This window comes from Serinus canaria, chromosome Z (assembly GCF_022539315.1).
Source record: "Serinus canaria isolate serCan28SL12 chromosome Z, serCan2020, whole genome shotgun sequence".
Taxonomy (NCBI): domain Eukaryota; kingdom Metazoa; phylum Chordata; class Aves; order Passeriformes; family Fringillidae; genus Serinus; species Serinus canaria.
Genome location: NC_066343.1, coordinates 20,972,549 through 20,996,795, shown reverse-complemented (window position 1 = coordinate 20,996,795; position 24,247 = coordinate 20,972,549). Strand labels below are relative to the sequence as shown.

Here is a 24,247-nt window from a genome sequence, read left to right as displayed (position 1 = left end):
GATCCCGCTCCGGTGGGCGTCGGTCCACCTCTCCCCTCCGTCAAGGTAAATGCCAAAAGCTCAGCTCTTTTCGGGGCGATTGTGCTTCGGAGCTGGAAGGGAGGCGGGGGATGGGGCGGGGGGGGGGGGGGCAAGGGGGAGAGAGAGAGAGAAAAAAAGAGAGGGAGGGAAGGAAACTGGAGGGAGGGAAACCGGAGAGAGGGAGAGAGGTCGAGGGCTGGGGGGTGGGAGGGAGGGAAGGAGGAGGGAAGGGAAGAAAGAGGCACTTTAAAAGTTGAGCAAGGAACAAAGTGGGGGAAGCTGCCAAAAAAAGAGCTCTGCATCCAGACTCGCTGGTAACTTCCCGATCCCTCCCCTTCTTCTCGTACACACCACACACACTTGTATTTTGCGCTGTCGTAAAACCCACGTGTCTCGCCCAGAGCCTGCCAGAGCCGAGCCGAGCGCCCGGCCGCGACTGCGATGCGCAGCCACAGCAGAGGGAGCCCCGTGTCTCGCAGCTAGCCGTCCCTCCAATCCCCGGAACCTGGAGAACGATCACCCCGCTCCCGCGTGGACAAAGACCGGAGAAGTCTTTGCTCCCGGCCGTTGTCCGGCTCGAAGGCTCCCGGAGCAGCCGACACCTCCGGACGCCGCCCGTGCAGAAGCGCTCACCCCGCTCAGGTAAGGCAGACCCGGCCCGGGACGCCCCGACCAGTGCGGCACAGCGGGGCACCTTCGCCGGGGTAGGGCACCGACGGCCCGCTTCCTCCGGCTGTGAGCGCAGAGTGGAAAACAGCAGCGGCCAGAGAGGAGACCCGCGTGTGTGTGTGTGTGACTGAACTTTCCTCCGCCTCCTCCTCCTCCTCCCTGTTGTCAGCGGAGAGTCGTTTGCTTCCGCGGAGAGAGGGAAGGGAGTGAAAAGGGAAGACAGTGCGTGCGCCGGGGACTGGGTGAGCTGCGCGCTCCGGGGCGGCGGGGGGCTGTCCGGCCGTGGGCCGGCCTGAGAGGCTGCCAGCCACCGCCCGCGTCCTGCCCGTGCTCCGGGGCTGGCACCGGGGGACAGCCTTGTCGCCTCTGCCACCACGTTTCTCGTCCTGGGGCTTTTCGGGACGAGGCTTTTTCCTGACCAATCTGGCCGCGGACAGGGGAGGCGACGGGAGCACGGTCCCGCCGCCGATCCCTCACAGCCGCGGCGCAGAGCCCACGATTGGTCCTGTGTGTCCGACCCTGTGTCCGACCGCGGACTCGGGGCCGCCATGCCAGGGCAGGACGGGGGTCTCACGTCTTCTGTCCCCTTCCTCCCTGCTCCACAGGCAGAGCGATGCTGAAGCCCGGAGACCCCGGCGGATCCGCGTTCCTGAAGGTGGATCCCGCCTATCTGCAGCACTGGCAGCAGCTTTTCCCGCAGAGCAGCCAGCTCAAAAGCAGCGGGCCCCTCGCCCAGCTCCAGCCAACCGAGAGAGCCGAGCCCCCGGCTGACAGCCTCCGCCAGCGCCCGACCTCCCTCTCCTCTGCCTCCTCCTCCTCTTCCTCGTCCACTCCGTCTTCCTCCTCCACCTCGTCCTGCGTCGCTGCGGCGGCGGCTTCTCTGGTTGGTCTGACCTCCCTGCCTGTGACACAGGTCCCGGTCTTCGGCCCGCTGCAGAGCTCGGAGCTCCCGACCGGGGGAGCGCCCGCTCCCCTGCAGGGCAAGGATTTGTGTGGGGCCGGCAGCGGCAGTGGCAAATGCGGCGACCGTGGTGCCGCTCGGTACCGCTGCACAGCCGAGGAGCTGGACTACTACCTGTACGGGCAGCAGCGCATGGAGATCATCCCCCTGAACCAGCACACCAGCGACCCCAACAACCGTACGTATCGTGCCCCTTCTCGTCCTCCTCCGCCGCTTCCCCTCCGCTCCTCCGCGCGTGGGGCCAGCCCGGGGACGCTCCAGGCTGCGGGACCGCAGTCGGTGTCTGCGCCGCTCTCACTCCACCAGGAGCATCCTCCGTCTCGCCCTTGCCTCCCTTTACTTTTTGCGTTGTTACCGGTTGTTTCAGACAGGCTGCGACCCTTCAGTAGCAGTTTTTCTGGTCTGAAACCCGGGTCCTTCCCTGGAAGGCACGCTTCAACGGAAAGGCTGTGGCGGGGGTAGATTTCTTTCGGAGGGCTATTTGGGAAAATGGATTCAGGGCAACGAGCTTCAAAGCTGGTTCTCTCTCGGCTTGTATGTCCTACTCCATTCCTGCCCGGAAAGCCCGGGCTTCGCTGAATACCTAGAAATCAATTACTCCTCCGAGCTGGGCAGGAGAAAAGTTGCAGTTTTCACCAGATGGTCTAGGACAAAGTTTTAGTCTTTCTTATCTCCGAGTATCGTTTCCTTTCAGATCTCGTTAACACCTCGTTGGTTTTAGTTTTCACCCCTAGGGAAAAGCATGACATGGTCATTTAAAGAGAAAAGCCGATTTTCTAGACGAAAAAGTCTGCTTGGGTCAGAATTAATTTAGGACTTGGTGGTTCTATAGAGTTTTATACTGCTGTTGCCAATTAAACAGCTAGGAGGTTTGGGTTTTTTTTTTTTTTGGGAGGGGGAGGGGGCGCCCCTATCATTAAACATCTGTACAGATGAAAGGTTTATAATTTTAGAAACTTCTGTCTTTTTTTACCCTGTATCTATCAATACGATGCAACGGAGGAAATTCACGACATGAAAAGAGTTAGTTATAAAACAGTTTTATAACTATCATTCAGAGCACTCGAATCTGTCCCTCTGAAAACACATGCCTTAGGCCCATGCACTTTAAAAAAATAATTATTATCGTTTCAAACATTCTCTTTTATCCTAAGGTTTCTTAAAACTCTTTTTTTAGTTGTTGTTGTTGTTGTTGTGCTTCTCAACCACCACTCCCCAAATGTCGGTTTAAGGAAGGCTGTTGAACAGAAAAACGGTCCACCAAACCGGTAATCCTGAAACACATGCCAGAGCAAAACACGGATTCGTTTAATTCAATTTCAGATGAAGAGCTTATTTTGAAAGTTTCCATGACATCCTGTTATGTATTAATTAAACTGCCTGGATGCTAGCGCAGTTTTCAGCGCTGTGCATATGGGGGGGGGAAAGTTGAATCGGAGTTTGGTGGAGATTTTTCCCGACGTCTTAACATTTCAAATGGTTTTATATTGGTTGTCGACTTTATTTTGTGCGACTTCCTCATGCTTAGTCTTACCCTGTAGTGAAACCTGTTCGTGTATTTTGTGTTCTCGGGTGAAGAAAACGTGATATTATAAATTACATGCAGAAAATGGAATCCGAAATGCACTTCTAATCGACAACCGAACTGTTCAGAAAATACATGTTTTACTTCTCGGAGCCGCTCTGTAAATCTAAAGGGTAAAGGTTTTAAAAGGAGAAAGGAATACTAAAAAGCGTTTGGGGGGGGGGGACATTTTTAAGGACTGAGTGGAATAACAGCACCCCGCAGAGTCGGAGGCGAAGACTGAATAATTTCTTCCCGAGAGCGATATAAAAGGTGGATTCGGGGAGGCAAAGGGGTCGATTGCGGAAAGGACGCTTGTGAATCGCGTCCGGCTCTAACGGGACAGCCGTCGCCGTCAGAAGAACGGGCAGGGGGCAGCCAGCGCAATCTCGACTTTTTTTAATATTTGTTTTCCTTCAGTCAGGTCTAAACATTCTTATAATTTACTTGTTTGCAGGGCGGCTTTTGCTACTGCCGTTATTAGTTGCCTCTGAGCGAAACTTTCAAAGCAAGTCTTCTGGGACCAAGCGCAGTTGCTTTGGTCAACTCATGCTTAAAAAAAAAAAAATAAAGACAAAAATTAAGCTGGCAGTGAAGAAGGAGTGCCGCAACTACAGCCTGTGCCGTGCCATGTACTCCAAGCACTCGCACGATCAGGGGAACAAACTGCAGGGCACGGGCCTGGCTGCCCCTGCGCGGCTTCCCGGGTGCGATCCGTGGGCGAGCGGGATTTCCAGCAGCCTTGACTCTCACCCTCACTCCCGGTTTCGCATCATTCCCACCCTCACTGCCCGTTTGAGGGGAAGGAGATGGGGGCTGTGGGGGAGATGAGGTGCCGTCTACTTTAGTTTGGGTCGTACTTGCTTGCTGCATTTCCACCTCCGGACAGCCCCAAGGACACCCCGAGACGGGCGGGCTTTCCCCAGCCCGGCACAGTCACCCGCCAGCCGGGATTAACCCCCTCCCCGGAGCGGGGGCGCCGGTCAGCTCCTCTGCCCGGACCAGCAGGCCTCCGTCTGTTCCCCGTGTTCTAATCCTAGCTGTACCTCCTTCACCAACTGAGCGAGTGCCCCGATTCCCCTACTTTCCCAAACAATACCCCTCTCTCCATCCCGAGCATCCCTTTCTTCTCCGGGGCACCCCACGTGTCCCCGCTCCGCGGCAGGTCCCACCCGCTCGAAAGAGGTGCCGGCGAACTTCGCCTATGTCCCGGTTGTTCTGCGGGGCCGTGGCGATGGTCGGGCCCGCCGGGGGAGCCCCAGCGGCTGCCGAGGCTGTCCCGACCCCGCCCGGCCCCGCTCCCCAGCGCCCGGCCCGGCCCGGCGCCGGGCGGCCGCCGCAGTAAGATGGATGAGAGGCGGTTTCCCGGTAGACACACGCCTTGGTCGTCAAATATCAATGCATATGGCACGGTCTTGGGCGAGGGCCGCCTAGGAAATGTGGGTTAAGCCTGTGTATGTGATTGTTTTAAATTAAAAGGGGGTAATTAGGGAAAAATCATATTATTAATAATAATAATTTTAAAAAACAATCAAGAGACAAACCCCTAAATAGAGCCCAGCAGCCTTTAATCCCAGGGAAGTAAAGGGGATATGTTAAAGCCCCGATAAAGTGGCAGGCGGCTCGGGACCGTTTCCTTCCCAGTCTTGAATCTGGGAGGACGAGGATATTTCTGGGCGCTGGGGGAAGGGAGCTCGGGCGGCCAGGAGGTCTCCTAGGGTGAGTCCGGGGGCTGCGGGACCGGCTTGTTCCCTCGGAGGCTTGACCCTAGCTCCTGGGGAGACGCTTCCGCACTGAGAACTCTGAGATTCCTGCACCATCGCCCGAAAGCACCAACCTGCCGCTGTAATAAATATGCAGTGTAAAACTGAAGTGTCACGCGACCAAGCACTTTGCACGCCTTTTCCCATTCAATTTATGGGGAGACAGTGTACATATAACATGCTGTGAAGTGGATCGGTGTGGAAAATATTCGGACTTTTTTTTTCCCCTCTGGACTGCTGGTAACCTGTATGATTTAGCTATTTTACATCATTAGTTACCCAGCACCCTTAAACATAGCAGATAGCCATACATTAGATTGAGGTTAGAGAAGGTGGTGACTGTTTATTTAGGGTGATAAAATGGTCCATCAGCAGTAATCTCCATCGATATGTGCCACCAGGAGATGAAGGATGAGGGGACAAGCCACAATTAATTGCCCTATAGTTTTGTAGGAGAGAGTGGAGCCGGTGCGGACTGAACTTCGATCTCCTCTCCTGGCGCCTATTCATCATCTCTACATTGTATATGGGGGTCTCTCAGGGGCAGAGGGTGGCAAGGTTTATCTACACACAATATTCTCCTACCCTTCTCATAACTGACACGGAAATTTGATTCATTCATACTTACAGTAGAAGGCAGGGAAAATCAAACCCACTTCCCTCAACCCGCCCCCCACTCGCCTCTTCAAACTAACCCGAAAACCTCTCAGAAGGCGGGGCGGACCCCCTGACCCACTCCGGGGCGCCCAGGCGGTCTCGAACAAGCACTTACCCAGCGGATCTGGCTCGGGGTGAGCCTGAGCCCCGAGTGGGAGTCACGGACCCCGCAGCAGCTCCTGCGCTGCTGCGGGAACAGCGCCCGCGCCGCCGGAACCCTGCGCCGCGGGGGAACGGTGAGCGAGGGCCAGGGGGCTAAAGCCCTGCGGGAGCGGGGGTCGGGCGGCCGGGACCCGGTGACAGCCGTGGGTCAGCGGGCCGGGCTTGGTCCCGCTATCTGCAAAGGGTAGTTACAGTAAATAACTAAATAAAATGAGGGCATCTGACGGGAAAGCGCATCTGTGTTTTGTACCCCTGAAAGTCTGCCTCCAGTGAGACAGTCTGAAAGAAACTGTCAATGATTTGGTGAAAGGAGGTTGATGCCAGCTCATCGATGAGGATACTGAAGTATGAGGGAGGCTGAGCTTCCCTGGAAAGCTCCAGCCCTCAGGAAACGAGGGGAAACAGTCTCTTCCAGCCCTCCCTCCTGCTTAGCTGGGTACCCGGGCCCAGACAGGGATGCAGGGCCAGCCGTAGTGATTTATATTTGCAAGTGAGTAATACCATGTGAAATGATGGCCACTTACACTGGATACCTGCATGCTTGTGGTGAATTATGAAGCAAAGGGTCAGAGGCCACCCTTCTTTAATACCAGCAAACTGCAGGTATCCAGTCTAACTGCACCTTTGAAGCATATTATTGCTGAGGAAAAAATGTATTTCTTTCATTTATTGTTACAGCTGGTACAGACAATGTGTTAAACCCTAGTTTCACTGATGAAAGGTTTTTCCTCTCAGATTTTGCTATAAAGTGTGCAGTAGTAGTGTTATTTATGTTGGTGCATGTTTAAAATTACATTTTGGGGGCAGTGATATGTCCTTTTGCCTAGGTTTAGTACTTTTAGTGTATTCACACAGAGTTATAGTACTGGCATTGCACTGTGTTAATTTTTCTGGAGGCACATAAACAGTAACATCTTGCAGCCCTTCCATAAGAACCATGCCAAAACCAGAACCTAGCTCCACTAGAAAATTCTTTAACTGTATTTTTCTTGCATCTTCCTTTCCTTAATCCTCCTTATCTATAGAATATGAAGGTATAAAGAAGGACACTGATCTCCTTCTAAAGTGTTTGGCCTGCAATGGAGTATTCCTTCTGACTTTACCTTCCACATCTCTAGATTTTGTCAGGACATACTCTGCTCTTGCTGCAGTCCTCCTTTATTTTTCCATTTTCAGCAAGTCCTCCAATTTTCTTACATTTCTTGCTTCTTCTTGACTTGATTTGGGGCTTGACTGCTGCTATTACAGAAAGTGGAATTATCCATTTCAGCTGTTCTCAGTGAAGCCCTGTACTCACACTCAGCTGCTCTCTGAGGCCAAAACTGGAGGAAGGGCACGTGACAGCCCTCCTTGTCTATCTGGCCATGCTCTGGGAAGTTCACACTTGTAGAAGCATCCCTTTCATGTGAACTCCCCAGGCCAGTGTGGGTGATAATGGTCACCATGCAATTTGGAGACCCCGGTGATGTCAGTGGACTGCAGCACTCTCCCTCCCAAACTCCTGCTTCTTTTCCATGTCTTATTAAGAATGCTGGTACAGTGTGTCACATTGTGCTCTGCAACATACTCAATGTTGTTCGTCCTTCTGTGAGGCAGGATAGTGTGCAAGTCTTGGAATTCTTGATTTTTTTTTTCCCCAGTGTAATATGAAGGAAACCGTTCCCTTGTCCCCTGAGGCAAAGGAATACACTGCCTACAGTGATGATCTTTAAATGGGTGCTTTCACAAAAGTTAGTTACAGAAGAGGAAAAGATGCACAGTAGCTTTTTACTCCAGGCATGGTAAAATATAGTTAGAATGGCTTCCATTCCTTATAACATTTATGAGAATTTTTAAAGATTTTATTTGTGCAATTACATAGCAACTAAAGCTAAATGTATGAAGCATGAAACTAAGAAGAATTTCAGTACTGCTTAGTATTAAAGACAGATTCCTCCCTTCTCATCAACAAGACATTAGCCAAAACAGTTTCAAAAGATGTTCCATTTTCCAAATTTTGAGCTTTGGCAGGACAAAGGGGAAAGGAACACAGCAGGGGTTCAGATACTGTGACTGCCAAGCATTAAGACATTACCACTGTTTTTGGACACTGGAAAATAAATATCACCATGTGTGACTTTCTGTAAGGGTAAATGACAGTGACACAGGGTTTGTTTATACTCCTTGAAAATTTCTTAGTTTTTTTTCTTGGAAATGAAGAAATAAAATGTTTAACCCACATTCATGCACACATATTGTCAGAGTAAAGAAATTGTTGTTCTAGGCAGGTGATGAAATTTTTGTGCATGAAAAGTTAGATCAGGTGGCCAGATGCAGGAACTTGACACTGAGATTCTCTGACTGGAGTAAAGAAGATACTTCAGCAGGTTTAATGTAAATTTCTCCAGAGATACAGTTCCTCTAAGAAAGTCATTGCAATCAGCTAATTATGAGGAGGGTTGTCCATCTAGAAAATATTAAAGCAGTGTAAATAATTAGAATTCAAAGGCCTACCGACATCATGGTTAGACATCTTTCTTTAACCTCTCAGGTTTCCTGTAAGATGTTTTCTTTCTAACTTGCATGGGTAGATTGAAATCTATTGATTTGGTAGAATCATAGAACAATTTGTCTTGGAAAAGATCTGTGAAGTCATCGAGTCCAACTGTAGATCATAGAGTTCAGCCATAATCCTTTTAGGGTGTACCTCATGCCAAACTGTTTCGGATTGAGCGTATGTTTTTTCGTTGTTTGGGTTCTTTTCTTCCTTCTTTCTATTTGGGATCCTTTCCTATGTGACCTCCAGCGCCAAACTGCAGTGCTGCCCATAACATCTTTGGATGTGCCAAAACCACAGAGTTCCTTGATGACTGGTTTTGAAGGGGAAAGGGAAGGAAAGATGCTGTGGTGATACCTCACTTTCCAAACTAGCTGTGGAAATAATAACAAAAAAACCCCCTCCCAACCGCCCCACTGCCCCATCCCCTTCCTCTCCAGCATATACTTGATGCCTTTTATTCATCATGCCTCAGAATGATTGCAGGAATATCTGCTGCCTTCTTTTTAGGACTCGCCAGAAATATCTTCTGCAAACCCCATCCTCCATCCTCCTTTCACCTCTAATTGAAGTGGCTGAGGGAGCAAAACCCCTCTGCAGTGGCGGTTCAGCCCAAAAGGAGTCGTTTTGCGGCAGGGATTATGTTCTTAAGGCCAGGAGAAATTGCACCTTGCCGCCGAAGTCGCGCTGTTGCCGACGTAAGCGCGGTCCCCACTAGGTGGCTTTGTCCTGCCGCGCCGGCCGGTGGTCCTCTGCCTCCTGCCTCCTGCCCGGGCCTGCCGGAGGGATGGATAGCTTGGGGCCAGTTTCACATGCAGCCCTTCTGCAGGGGTACTCCCAGAGTAATGCACAGCTCAGGGCTTGTCTCCTTGCTTTCTGCTGGGATCTGTAACTCATGCTGCTGGTAGGGAACCTGGACAGATGTGCACCAGGTGGAGGCAGGCGTTTTCTGCAAGACCCAAAGGTATACTGATCTTGAGGGGAACTAGCTTCCACGTGTAACTTAGTAATAATTTCTTGTTGCTGAATGCACTGCTTTTTTAATGTGAAAATTTAAAAGAGGGTGACAGGAAAGAGTGTTTGTGTAGTGTGTCTAAAACTGGACAATAGACATAGAAGCCATAATTTGAAGATGCATCTTTTATTGTCCTTTAGCAGGTGTCACTACAACGAGGGGAGGGTTTTCCTTTGAAGGGTCTGTAGGAAAGAGGCCTACTTAATACACTGTACATCCAGTTTGGAAAGAAGAACATCTGAGTCAGGGCCCCTGAGAACTGAAACTGTGGTTGCAGGCAGACTAGCAAGTCTAAATCTGTGGCATAGACCAAGAAACTCCTGCTTCTGTAGTGAATGCTGTGCTCTGTTTTTATAAGGAGTGGTATATAAAATTATTAGGGGAAAGATGTAGGACTTGCTACAAGAGCACTAGGCCATAATTATTGGTTTTTCTTTGTATTTCTGGAATAAATTTATATGAAAACATTTATTGTGCTACAAAAATGAAATGTGAAGAAGATGGCAATTCATTTCAAGAGATTTATTGTTGTGTTAACTCGGCATATCTCCAGAGAAATTAATTTCTTGAACATGAAACATTTTCCTGGAAGATGTACATTTGTGGCATGTGGAGTAGTGTGCAGTGGAAACATTTAACCAAAATTTTCTTTGCTCAGAAAAGAAAAGTCATGGTAAGATCTTCCCAAAACAGAGACACATCATTCTTTATTAACAACAGTTAGGGAAGTTAACAGTTTTACAAACGGATCTTATTCACAGGAATTGTTCATGAACTCAGATATGCTGTTTTGGTCTTTTCCTAGCTTCATTTACATGGTACAGGCAAGGAACATGCATTCTCATTCAATAAATAAAATTTCAAGTGCATTCCCAGAAATATTTGCTGTATAATTTCGGTTTTAAGATTAGATTTGTCTTTAGTAAAGTGTAGTATGTGCATGTAGGCTCCAATTTGTCACTCATGAGGTTTTGGTTTATTTATTTTATTTTCCAAACAGACAGGCATGCACACACACATGTTAATGTAAAAACAGAGTGAATGTTCATTTAAAATGAGGATTAAATTAAATCTTGTTCCAATTAAGCCCTTGGGCTGAGCTGTGGTAAGGCAGTTGTGAGGGACTTGTAACACGCCATGACTGTGTTTTAAAATGTCTCGCTGAAACACGCTGGGATGGTTTAACTGGACTATTCGTATTAGTCAAAAAATTCATCTTTAAAAACATTGTCAAAGTAAATGAATCTTGGCAGGTTTGTGAATACACGAGGCTTGCAAATTGTCTGCAGGATTTCTGCTCAGCCTTTGGAATTTCTTGTTTAAGGCTTTGGTGAGACCTGGGAACGAGCTCACAAGCAGCGCTCCCAAGGGCGCGGTATGCAGGAGCGCCGGCTGCGCTGCCATGGAATGCAAGCGCAGGGCTCTACATGGCAGGGCAGTGGTGGTGGCCAGCAGCACTGACAGCGCTTTTCCCTCTTTGTCCCCCAGGGTGTGACATGTGTGCCGATAATCGCAACGGCGAGTGCCCCATGCACGGGCCCCTGCACTCCCTGCGCCGGCTGGTGGGCACCAGCAGCGCCGCCGCCGCCGTCCCTCCGCCCGAGATCCCCGAGTGGCTCCGGGACCTGCCCCGGGAAGTGTGCCTGTGCACCAGCACGGTGCCCGGCCTGGCCTACGGCATCTGTGCGGCACAACGCATCCAGCAGGGCACCTGGATTGGGCCCTTCCAGGGAATCTTGCTCTTGCCAGAGAAGGTTCAAGCAGGTGCCATCAGGAACACTCAGCATCTCTGGGAAGTAAGTTATCATCTTTCCTTCCTTGTCAAATTTGATCTTTTTGAAGTAAACATGGAGTGTGATTGTATGCAGTACTAGCACCAGAACTAGCCATGAAGATAAGCAAACAAACCCACAATTCAAATAAACCGAGTAAGCAGGTTTGAAAATGCAGCCAGTGCAAGCAAAAGCCTTGCTGTGATAAAGGTAGCCAGAAAACCAGGGCAGCACGGAGCTCCAATTGATCTGCATAAGAAGAGCTGACAGTTGCAGGTGCTGTAATGAGTAGTAGAGAGTCTTGGTCAGAGAATTCTGAAGCTTTTACCACACCCAGTGCTTTCTGTGTTTTGACCTGATCTACAAGAGCTGATGGAGCTCTCAGGTCACAGCACCAGCCAGTGAACGTGGGTTGAGATGGAGGGCTGCACTGTGACTGTAGCCCCCAGCCAGTGCAAGAAAAGCTGCTGAAATAAGCCCACGACCCTATTCTACAGCCTGACCCCCTGCAGTGTGTTGGAGTTAGTGCTTGTTCAGTTTAGTTCAGCTCTGGTCCTGTACCTACTGTGCATTCCCCTAAGGAGGTTTCCAATACTTTTGTGTGAAAGCCACTTTCAGATATCACAAGCTGTTGGTTTTTCTTTTTAAAATATTTGTCACTGTCTTAGAGAGGGTAACAGTGATAACTGTTAGGAAAAACCTATAATGCCTGTGTGTCAGAAAGAGCCTACTCTCTTCCTAGTCTTTTGCCAGTAATTTCTTCTTTGATTTGTACTGTAAGGTGTAATTTTTTAGTTCTGCTTAGTCTTCTGTAGCTGCAATCTCTGCTTGCCTCAAAACTAACTGCAACAGTCAGTAGAGACAAGCCCATAGATCTGTGGTATTTGCTCATCTACACCCAATCCAAATCTTCAGAATGTAAGGAATCCATGAAGATGGAGAGTGTTTTTGCTGTCTTCAGTGTGTGTACAGAGAAAGTGAATGGATCTTTCAAAGGTATTTGGGGGTGTGGAAGAGTTGGAACTCCTATGCTTTTCCTGCATGTAAAGAAATAATAAACAACATACCAGGGCCTTTTTCTCAAGGTGTTTACCCAAAAATGTCATTTTGGCAAGAAGATTTTCACATGAAAAAGATCAGTCTCAGAACACACCTGAATGTGATCAGTAGGACTAGATGAATTGCAATGATTGGGAATTTTGCTGCTGCCTCCAGTGGAGATGGAATTTGTCTTCTGCAGCAGATATTGATAATTTGGATTTTAACCTGTTCCAATCAAAGTCCACTGTTTATACTTACAGTATTCTGGGATATTTATCAATCAAATATTTTTTATGGAACACTTTATAATGATGTTGGAGGCTCTAATTGTTAAGAAGGGTATTGTGGTTTAGACTGTTCCAATTAACAGAATATACAACAGTAAAATGAGATTGACAGACTCACATATTACAATAAATAATGAAATTTAGATCAATCGAATCTAAATAATTTTTCCATAAATATTTACATCATGAATTTAATTTTTAAAAATGTATGAATTAGTTTTGTGAAAGTGAAGTCGCAAATATTTACAATACCTTTTTAAATAAGAAAGAATTTTTATCATATTTCCTGTTAAGTTAAAAAAATGTTTTGAAGCAATGAAAGAAGCTAGGGCTTTTAAAAAAAATTAAAAGCAAAACCTAAAAAGACACTAAGGAATAAAATAGCAACCTCTACTACTCTATGTACCAGATTCAGGCCGTAAGTGCTTGTCGGCTGAGTTTTTGTGTGGCATTACTCTTGTGCTCTTAACGCATAACACAGATTTCCTGTTGGCTAGCAAAATTAATGCCTGTATTTTAATGGAATTATCTTAAAAATAGGAATTCAATTTGATTTAATAATAACGTATTGCTGGGCAGCTCATGGTCTTGAATTATTTCTGTTAATGACAAAAACTGTTATCAAAGAAACACATACTCTAAGCTCTAGCCAAAATTTGGCTGTTTCTCATTTGTTTTGTCTTTCAATTTGGCATACTTTATCTGTCAGAAGACCAATGTTTAATAAAGAAAAATATACTAAAAAAAAGTAATCAGAAAGTGTAATTTTACAGAACCTGATCTATGAAAATACATAAAAGCAAATGAGAGTACCTATCTAAATAGTCTGTATTCATCTAATCTACACGGTATAGGAGTGTGGATTAAATCACTGTGAATGATAAATATTTTGTCACAGTCCCTTTATAAAGTTGTGACTTTAGTCCATTCTCTTTCGCCAGTATTTCTCACACAGCTGCAAATGAAAACCTGTCTATAGATCAGCTGTTCAGCATTAGGTCTTGATAGACCTTATGGAGAGAATTTCACACTTTTATTATCAAAAACTGCATTTTATTATTTTACCCTCAGCACTGTAGAGTTGATAGGTATTTGTTTTAGCTTACAGTTTTTTTGTGTACACCAGGCAAACAGAAGGGCTGTTGCGAACACTTTTAAGTGCAGTTGCTGTTTGGTTGCTTTTTTCTTTATACTCTTTGTTGTGGGAAACATCAGAAGCACTGCATTTGATGTATAGCACAATGCTATGGAAATATGCTTCAGCCTGTCTGCACAAGAGTTCCCACAACGCACTCGATGTTTGCTTTGTACGTAATCCACACAGCACAATGTACAGCGACCCAGAGTGAGTTGCATATCATTCCATTACCTCACAACAGCCCTTGACACCTATGGGTGTTCATGGGAAATTATAGAGCTCTCTCACCATCAGCCAAGATAATTTTTCATAACTTACAGAAAGATCAATCTTTCAGAAAGCCAAAAAATATTAGTCATTTCAGTTGCACTGCTTTTTTTTTTCTCCTTTGGCCCACTTCTATAGCCAGAGTTTGCTTGTATTTTATAAAAATACAATAAACTCTGATTTGTTTAAAACAAAAACAGGACTGGGTGTATTAAATAAACACTCTCTTTGGTAATACAGGCATTTATTCCAGCAGTGCTTCATAATGTTTCTGATCCCTTTTTTTTTCTGTTTTGAAGGAGTGAGAATAATCCTTTTGTTATTACAAGGAACAGAGACTTTCTTAGCAATTAGGTCTTGCTGATGAGAATGAGATAATTTTCCGCTAATGTGTTTTCTAATAAAGAAGTGGAAAGGCACACTTGATTCCAACATATATGAAAACATTATCTCAATTATTAATGTGTCCTTACTCCCCGGAGATAAATTAATCTAGTTGCACATGGTTTCCCCTTTCTGTTTAACATCAAAATTTAATAAGAGTAGACTTAAGGAATGTATATGATATACACTTAAATTCTATTAGAATAAAACACTGAGGTTTAAAGGTGCATACATTTTAGTAGTCAAAATTTTTCAGGCTCCCAACTTTAAAATGTGAGTTCTGGAAACAGCTAATTTGTAAATGGTCTTTTCCCCTGCAAATGCAGCTTAGATGAAAAAACTTTTACTGACAGGCATATCAAAGGATACAGTCTTATCGTTTCCTGTTCTTCATGTGCCTAATAAAGAGTTTGCTATATCTTTTTTTTCTCTTTCTTGAGTGGTCAAATAGCTAATTTTTTTTCTTGCAAAAGCCTAAAAATATCAAATATATGATTTTACTTCATTTTGACTTTACTTAATTAAATTTTAACATTTTTGGAAGTATTTCTTTATTATATGCAACTTCTTTATACATGGATGAGCAAAATTATATATATATATATATATATATATATATATATATATATATATATATATATATATGTATATATCAGGGTGTTCATTAGTAAATACAAAATGCTAAATCTGGGTAACTGATTTTCCCCCTAAAAAATTCCCTCTCTCCCTCTGCTTCCATCACTCTCTCTTCCCCCCACCAAATTAACTGGCACAAAAAAGTGTGCATGTCATCTTAATAAAGCACCATATGGGTACTTATTGACCTTCTTGTGTCTCAACTGAAGCAAAAGAAAACATTGCCTTTGCCTTCTGCTGGACCAAGAACAGGCTTTTTGCTGGGATGCACTCTGGCCAGGGCCCATGCAGCAGTACTGGACATTTTGGAACAAATTAATCTGCACAGAGAATCCTTGCTCTTCAAATGAAGCACTCATTGCAGTTATGGTGATAGATTCTTACCCAGATTCTCAAGACTGCAGTTTTGGGCTAAATTTGCTGTTACAGAAAGGCACTGGGGGATAGAATCATGTGTATGCTGTCGTTCTATTAAAGTAAAAATCATGTTTCTCAGCAATCCGTCATCTAGTATTCCAGACTGCTTGTCAGCTCTGTTTTAAATTTGTCATGTGCATGAAATTCAAGTAATTTTGTCTTGAAAAACCTCCTTGGTTACTTTCCTATTGTATCTTAAGTTATTCAGAGTAAAAGCTGGTGCCATTCTGTTATTTTTTTTGTTTTGCCATTTCTGAGGATTTTGTGTGATGTATGACCCTTGCATTTATTTTCCATTGAAAAAGACCAATAATTTTTATTTTTACATGGATTTTAAGTTCCCGTGCTGTAGGAAAATATCACTAATGTTGTGGTCAGTAGCATGCTAAGCTGTAAGCTCACTAAGAAGGCTCAATTTGTGTATCTCAGAAGAAAATTCCACTAAGCATCTACCAAGCAGCCCTCTGTCATTGATATTTCTGGATCACTTACTAACCCGTTCTCCCAGATAACTTCTATACATTACAAACTCCTTTCTTAAGGTCCATAAAAAGTTAGTGTCATCACAAGCATGGAAGGTACTTTATACTTAGTAATTTTTGTTCTTAGAAGAGCTAAACAAAGCCCTGATGTTTCTTTTAGAAGACCTGTGACTTTTACAAGACTTTCTTATGCATTATGTTAATGTAGCTCCGTGGTTTTGGTGTGTTTTTTCTGTCTACAGAATGTATGTATTTTATGCCCAAGCACATGTGCTACAAAATTAATCTAATTTGGCATGGGGACAGATTCTCTTCCTATTGAAGAAAGTCAAGTTTGGAATACACTTTGGTGTTTGGAGTTGGATGCAGCCCCAGAATTTTAACAGTGTTACTGAAAACAGGAATTCTGAGGACTGCGTGGAACATGCACGCGTCTGGACACACACTATTCCCAGAAAAAAAAATATTTTCTAAATTGCTAGATCATGCAGGGACTGTCTGTTTTTCCATGGCACATAATCTCACCTTGGAGATTTTATTATGTAATATGCAAAAATACTGAAGCGGAACACAAATAAATACAAAAGCTCAATTCTGTCCTTATTTGACCACTACCTTTCTGCATTGCTGTCTAGGCCAGTGTAACGGAAACATTTAACCTTTTAATTTAATTAATTATAAAAGCCATTTCCACTGTTGTATGAGACTAGTGCGTAAGGCTTGAAATTGCAATTAACCTATGATACCATTAAAAGGTAATTATTTCTACTGACTTTTCATTCAAAATTGGTAAATAAAGGCAGTGCTTTAATGACCTATACCAGTGTCCAAAATGTGTTGTGGGCCTGATGTCAATGGTATATTTATTATAGATTTGACTAAGCAAAACGGTGCTAATGTGCTTTTCCAGGTGGTGGTGACACTCAGTATTCTGCAGAACTGCCTCAATCACTGCTCCTCACACTTTGGTACCCCAGATTCTGTAGCAAAAAATGATCATAGACTTTAAAGTGCAGACTTTTAAGTAATCCCTTAACATAAAAGCTGGAAAACTCAGGCCAGGCTATACTTTCCCTCCACGCACTTGGCACCTTTTCCAGATAAGTAACAGAATTCCATTATCCAAATTGTTACATGTGTGGGACAGAGGTTGACCTTTAGTCATGTCAATCCTTTTTGCCTAGGCATGGGGCTCCAGCCTAATGGCTCAAAGCCTGATTTACTCACTGTAATAAGGGCAGGAGGTCGAGCAATTGTCAGCTCGCCTGCTCATACTCGTCTTGGAGCCTGGTTGAAGGTTGTTAACACAAAGCTTTTCAAAGTGAATTTACAACCACCACCACTGACATAGGCCAATCAGTACACCATAAATGTCAGGTTAGTGAGATTGAGCAGTAAGTAAAGCACTGCCAGCCCACTATTGGCTGAAATCAATTGCTTAAGGTTGAACTCAGAATAGCAAAGCACATACAACTACCTCTGCAGAGCCAGCTTCAGGGTGGAGAGTGAGTTGGAGGGTGGTTCAGGTAGAATTACCCACCAGCCACAGCCATGGCATCATGTCCTGCATTTGTTCCCCTTCCGTTTGAGCAATGTCTGCCCTGACGCAATCTGTGACCAAAAGGTTCTTGGATCAGCCTTTTGGTTATAGAAATAAGATTATTCTGTTTTCTTACCTGTGGAAAAAGAAAGGGGGGTGGGTGGCTAGAACAGTGTGCTGTCTTACCTGGACAAAGGATGCTAGGAATGTTTTTAGCGCCTTATTTCAGTAATTCTCAGCTGTTTTTACTCCTTGGCTCCCAGAGGGTTTTTTCATAGGGAAACTGTGGCTTTTTTTGTCATTGGCTTGTAAGTGGAAACTATCACAGGTTTCACTAATGAGTGATTATGTACCTGATGGTCTGAATATCCATGAGATGTAGTTACCCGCAAGACTGAATGTTTTTATCATTTTGTATAGTGACAGCTTGGACAACAATTCATTTGGCTTTGAAAGCATCAGCATTAAAATGTAGAAATCCATTAAAATGCTGTATGCCAGGATTTATAAATTAGGCAATTTCCTTGATTATTGCAATCATTTACAAAATTGATTGTCCCAGTGTGGTATAGGCAGATTTCAGCAATGATCATTGACAACAGGCACATCCTCTGATACCTACACTCATTGTTCTTTAAAAGAAAAGCCACTCTACCGCGAGGTTATTCTCCATCTCAAGGTCAATTATGCATTGAAAAAGTCTGCTAATGTAGAAGATCACACATCTTTAAAGCAAAACCACATCAGCTATTTATATCCTGTAACGATAGCCGGAACACTTATTTTTCCCTCTGTTTGTAATTTGTTTGTTGACAGCCAAGGCATTCACTTGAATCTGTAGCACATATACTTTTTGTGATCTGTTATTGAAAGGTAAATAATTTTGGCAAATTGCAGCTGTAAATATTTATTTGATTGAAGATTTAAAAGTCGATAGTGTGTTTTATTTGTTGCATCTTAAAGTTCCAATTAACAAATAGATGTAGAGTACAGTATCTTGATTTGTGTCAATTATTTCTGCAAGACACAATCAAGAAATGATGTCACAAAGCAAATATGCTCCAGAAGTTTTCTTATATTAAAACAAGTACAATAAAGCCACAAAATGCTAGCCACCAACCACAAAACCACAGTGCTTTCTACTCTCATGGAAATAAGCAATGTTCAAGTTAAAAATCTTAAAATGCAGGTGCTTTCAGGAGGCTCTTTTTGCAAACTGTACACAAGATCCAGTTGTAGCTGGCAAAAAGCTGTTTTGTATCATATGCATATCAAGACAGATATCCTACAGTTGTTAATCAGTCCTTGCCTAGACAAGTTAGCCATTGATGTCACTAGGAGCTTTGATTTAAGGAGGTCTTCAGGCATGACTGAATAACACAGTACCAGTGTAATCAAAATTCTTAAATCTCTTTTGTTAAAAGATAGGTGAGTAGATTGGCAGAACCACCATTGTGTGCTGCTGTCTACACACAACATTGCAGTAAATGTAAAGGGACCTTTGTATAAATGCATTCATTTGACTTAAAACAATATTTTGCTGTGAAAAAGGGAGGTCTGCACTGCCAGTGGCTGTGTGGCAGTGAATTGTGTTTAGTTAGATGAATATTAGAATCAAAGAAAAACATTTTTTTTCTGTATCTTGAAAAAAATGTGTAGCTCACAAATTTGTTTCTTGTACTATGTTGCGTATTAGTTGCCTGGATTTAGATGTACACAAACAATTCTGTATTTTGTCAGTAATTCAACCTGATGCTTTTTGTGTGGAGACCTACTGGTGTATAAGAAAGCAAATTTATTGACCTGAGGGTATTTCTGAAGATGTTTTGATTCATGTGTGGAACTACAAAGTAGAGAAAAGTGGTTTTACCATGACTTCCAGTTCCTATGGAATAGAGGCCATAGGAAGGCTCTGTTCTTCATGTTGTTCTCCTGCAATGGAGTCCTGGATTTGCAAATAGAGCAGGGATCAGTGTTACAGTTCTAAACTAGTAATCCTGCATTAAGTGAAATATCATCTAAAACACATATGAGGTAAGCAAATCTAAGCCTCACTGTTTTTACCTAGACTAATCTTCTAGTTCTATAAAGGTCACTATTTTTGTCTTTTAAAATATTTATATGTGCTTTTTGCTTTTTCCACATCTGCATTGACTGTGGAAAGCAGGGTATTAGTTTTTATCAATTTATGGAAGGAATTTTACAGCAGTATGGGCTGGTGACTGGCACCCTTTTTAGACCATAATTTTGCAAAAGAGCTCACCATTTCAATAAAAGTAATTTTTAAGAAAGTGTTCTCTTTTCTAGATTCTATTTTTGTTATCTATTTCTATATCTATTTCTGTTTCTGTTTCTCTATTTTAATTTCTGTTTCTATTCTTATTCCTATTTCTATTTCTAGTTGTCTTGAATGGTCTCTCCATTTCCACTGCTCCAGTAAAAAAAAATGAAAGAGATGCTCAATCACTTTGACAAAAATGAGGAGAACTCAGATTTTTTTTTTTTTTTTGTATAATCAGTTTCTCATAAAGCATGTCTTAATTTCCAATTGGAGAAGTGAAGAGACAGTTGTAGATTTTAGCCTGGGTTTGTGTCAATTTGTTTTGTTGTGGCCAGCAATATTTCAGTGCCAGCTGCAGTAACAAGTGACATTTTTCTGCCCCCCAAAAAATTATTTGTCTTTTAGACCAAACATTATGACAGTTGACATTTGATGAAAAAAACCCAAAAAAACCCTTAAAAAAATTCTCATCCATGACTTTGGGCCATTGGCAGGAAGACTGGTAGGATTCTGAAATGGCACACATTCAGAAAGTTCAGGAAGCAATAGCAACATTTAATGAGCATAAACATGTTTCTTTTTAACTGATGCAAAAATATCATCACAATACTTACACAAAACACAGATTCCTGAAAAAAAGGGTTGATAAAAAAATGGTGTGGTTTTCATCCAAAAGTCTAAATCACTGATTAATTTTCACCAGTTCTAACAGAAATGCACAAAAAGTTGCACAAATTTAGAAATTTCACTTGGAGCTATCGTAACCCTTTGGGGCAGCTATTGAAGTGCCCAAGCTGGGACTTCAGCTGTGTTTTCAGCAGTGTTCTTTTTTCCATGGACCCAAGCCTGTGTATTGTTAGAAACCATGTCCCGATTCTGGCATTTTTCTTCCTGATAAATTTGAGCTCTACTTTCCTTGTGGGGACCAAAACTTTTCACCCAGGTGAATCTCTTCTGCTGTTCATGGACCAACAGTGCAGAGTTCAATTTGCTGCATATCTTTCAGTATGTTTAAAAGCCAGAGTTTAGAAAGCTCTGTTTCTGCTAAAATTTTATCCAAAAGATTAGCAAAATGAAGATGAACACTGGCATTTCCTTAGACTGCACATTAATCATGAAAATATATAGGGAAAAGATGGGTACCAAATATATGAACAAATCTTCACATCAGTGTTGCCTCATCTGGATTCTATTCACTATTCTGATCAAACCAGGATCATATTCAAGTCACTTGGAATGAAAGGCTGTATTTTAGGAATATTAACCTTTCTGCTTGTTTCTCCTGGATGGTGCTAATATGCCCCCAGTCCAGGGGTTTGGTGAATTTAGAGCAGTGGGGACCCTTCAGCAACAACTACACTGAAGCCTGGGCAGTCCAGCAGAGGCTGCATTAGAGTGAGCTATAATCTGAGCCTGGGTGGGCTCAGACTGTAACTCTGGCTGAGTGGCTGTTTGACCTTGGGGTCTGCCATTCCCAACAAAAGATGGCTGAAGGTCAGGCTGAGGTCTGTAGCCTCTCTTTCCTCCAAAGACCATATTTGTCTGCCTCTTTTCTTAACCTTTGTGAGTTTTTGTTTATTCAATGAGATGTTAATTTTCCTGCCCAAATTACACAAAAGTGACATGACCCAGCAGCAATAGCGTTGCAGAAGTTTTACCTCATCATCTAAACTGATATTTTTTTACTTTTGCAAGGCCAATTTGTGTGCAATTTTATAGTTTGTTGCCAAGCCAAACCAGATGGTCTCTCATTCAAAGCTATAGTAACTGCCATTTTGGATCACTTTGAAGACTTAGGTAGAGTCTTACTCTCCTTGATTGATATTTCTTCCAAATTGTTACTTATCTCTTCTGAAATCTCACAGGTCCACATATTATGCTTTCCACTAGTCATTTACACCCTGAGGCCTGCATGTTGCAGTGGCTGTATATATGATCAGAAATAGAAATGCCTCTCAGGATGCTATCAATCATAGCTGGGAATTACAAGCATAGCCACTGAAGAAGTTTGCACACTGCCTCCTGCCCTCTGAAGCTGAGCAGAACACCGCTCCTGTTGTGTGCCCAGTCACTGGTTGGCAAGCTGGTTAGGAGAAACACTCCTCCATCTGCCACGTTTGGCTTTCATTCCTCTGTTTAAGGGATGAAAGACATCAAGAACTTAGCACTGCTGCTGCATCTGCAGAGAAAATAGCTGGCTGCAGTGAGAGTTAAGGCAAGGCTATTCACTGTCTTGGCAATTATGATTATGGATGACTTAGTGTCTATATGGACCACCATTGTGTCTGTTTAACTAATTTTTAACTTTTCTTATTTTTGTTTTTTATTATTTTCTAATTTTTAATTTAAAATTTTAAGTTGAATTCTTATTGATTTTATTTGTTTCTGTAAAAATCTGACATGAAAATTATTCTTGTGATTTTTGTGTTAAAGGATATGCTTTTATTTTAGGGCTTCCTACAAAGGGAACAAACATTTGGGCATTTTCCTTCTGTAGTGATGGTGATTTGATTTATTTGAAGAATTAACCATAAGCTTGCTGTTGAGAGCATCCATTCTAGCTGTCATCTGACATTAAATAGTTTTCTCTTTCAAAAGCAAAGTTGGTCTGGATATACATTAATATTTCTACAGGTAATTCCATTGCTTTATTAAAATAATGCTACAGCCATTCATTGCAGCTTGATACAAACTTATCTGGTAAATATCTAACAGAATTAATGTTGAGAAATTTCATATAAGAAAGCCTGTGCAGTTCAGAATCCCAGGATCAGATTGCCACAGACTGAAAGGCTGACTGAATTTCTCCTTCCTTCACACCCTTTGAAAGTCTCAGTGTAAAAATCAGAGAGCTAGATATGTTTTTCTCAGCAAACTCAAGTATCTATATAGGCTGAAAAAGCAGACCTTTAGATCACAGGAAAAACTGGGACAACAGAGAGATGCAGGTTCCTAAAAAGAAGTGTTTGAAGAAGATGAAGAATAGGACAGCAAGGCAGTGTAAGGCCAATGACTCTGGAGAAGGACACAGGGCTTTCTCTGACTATGAGTGTTGTAGAAGATTACTGCTATTCTTTCTCTTTGTTCTCAAAGATTACAGGAAATTTTAGCACTCTCACAAACCAGGCTTGACTCATCTCTTGAGCATTGCACTGCCAATCTATTACTCAGTTTTTGTGCTGATGCTGTCTGATGATAAGTCATGGATATCCCACAGAAAGTCACAGGTAAAACATTAAAAGATGATAGCATTCAGAATTAGTAATTTTTATGCTCATGTTCTCCTCCGGACTTTTCCTATTCTCTTGCTGATGAATTTAAATATTTTATCTATGTCACGGTTTCAAAACTTGTCAGTACCTTAAAGGATAGCTTCCTGAATATACTTGAGCATTCAAGGTCTTCTTAAAGAGCTTTTAGTGTCCTCAGTGCTGTACTAGGAAACATGGTATCCCATGGTATCCCACCAAGGGTGGACCATGGGCAGGAACACCTGGGCACCAGCTTGCTGTGTCTCTTGTCTAAGCTGACCAGACAGAAGCTTGCTGAGGACTGAAAGCCATGTGGGCGTGTGTGTGCTAGCACAATGCCATGCCCAAGGGTGCAAATCTTTGCAAATATAATTGTTTTATGGGCTGAAACCCCATTGTGCCCAGACTGTGTTTGTTATTATTAAAAGGAGCTGGATCTCCATGCCTTCTGACATGACTCTGCTCTGTGCCCGCTGGGAAAAAAACATTGTGACTATTTGACCAACACCTTACTACACCTCTCTGAAAACTGAGAGATAAATCTTCCACTTACAGCTGCAGGCGATTTATGCTACCTGTAACTCTGAGTGGGCTGCTCACTGGTATTCTGTTGATCAAGAGCAAAGGACACAACTGCAAATGCCAGAAGAGGTCTTATATTGTGTGCTTTATATTAAGGCAGTTTTGCACATATACACAGGCCGAATCAGTTCTAAGATTTGCTCAAACTGCTCACAAATCTTATGAGTGAAAGTAGAATGGTTTCATATTAAGGTCTTGAGAGCTCCAAGTAAACTCCAATATTTAAACCAAGCTAAACCAAACCAAAAATCAGTTGCTGTGCTTAACTACAACCAATCGGGTTAGAAGACTCTTCTCTTGAGTGTGTGAAAACTATAAATACTACGAATGGAGGCCTGGGTGTTTAAGCTCATATCAGAACATGACTGCAAAGATCTGAGATTTCATTTATTCCTTTCAGCTTTGTTGGAAGCTGGTGGTGTTGAGGAGCTTACAGAAAGTATGAAGTGGCTTCCAGAATCAGGACTTCTGAGCTTCACCCTGCTGTCAGACTGTAGGATTTTTTAGGCATTTTCATTCTACGTTTCATGGTTGTTTGTACTTTGTAGTTAGTAAAAAGACTCAAATGTTATTTTCCACTCAAGCAAAACAAAAAATGCTAGGAGTTTCAAGGAGAGACAAATATTTAAAATTCATACATCAGCCTCTTAAACTTCTCATCCTGGAGGGAGTCTGTTGGAAAGGCACCAAGGGCTAAGGAGAGAGAAGCTGGCTTTGTGCATGAGCATAGGAATTTATGTTTGAGTTGCCCATGAGCATTACAGCATTTAACTCTCCAGCAAAGGGTCACGGTAGCTATAAATTGTATAATATGACTAGTA

The 24,247-nt window shown here is 43.2% G+C and overlaps 1 protein-coding gene across 1 annotated transcript in view; it reads left to right on the top strand.

Annotated features, from left to right (window-relative positions):
* Positions 1–1,303: 1,303 nt before the first annotated feature.
* The window catches only part of PRDM6 (PR/SET domain 6), a 74,316-nt gene continuing 51,372 nt past the window's right edge, over positions 1,304–24,247 (top strand). The window contains exons 1-2 of the mRNA XM_030237354.2: positions 1,304–1,829; positions 10,837–11,144. Of these exons, the coding sequence (XP_030093214.2) occupies positions 1,304–1,829; positions 10,837–11,144 (834 nt within the window). The remainder of the gene's footprint in view (positions 1,830–10,836; positions 11,145–24,247) is intronic.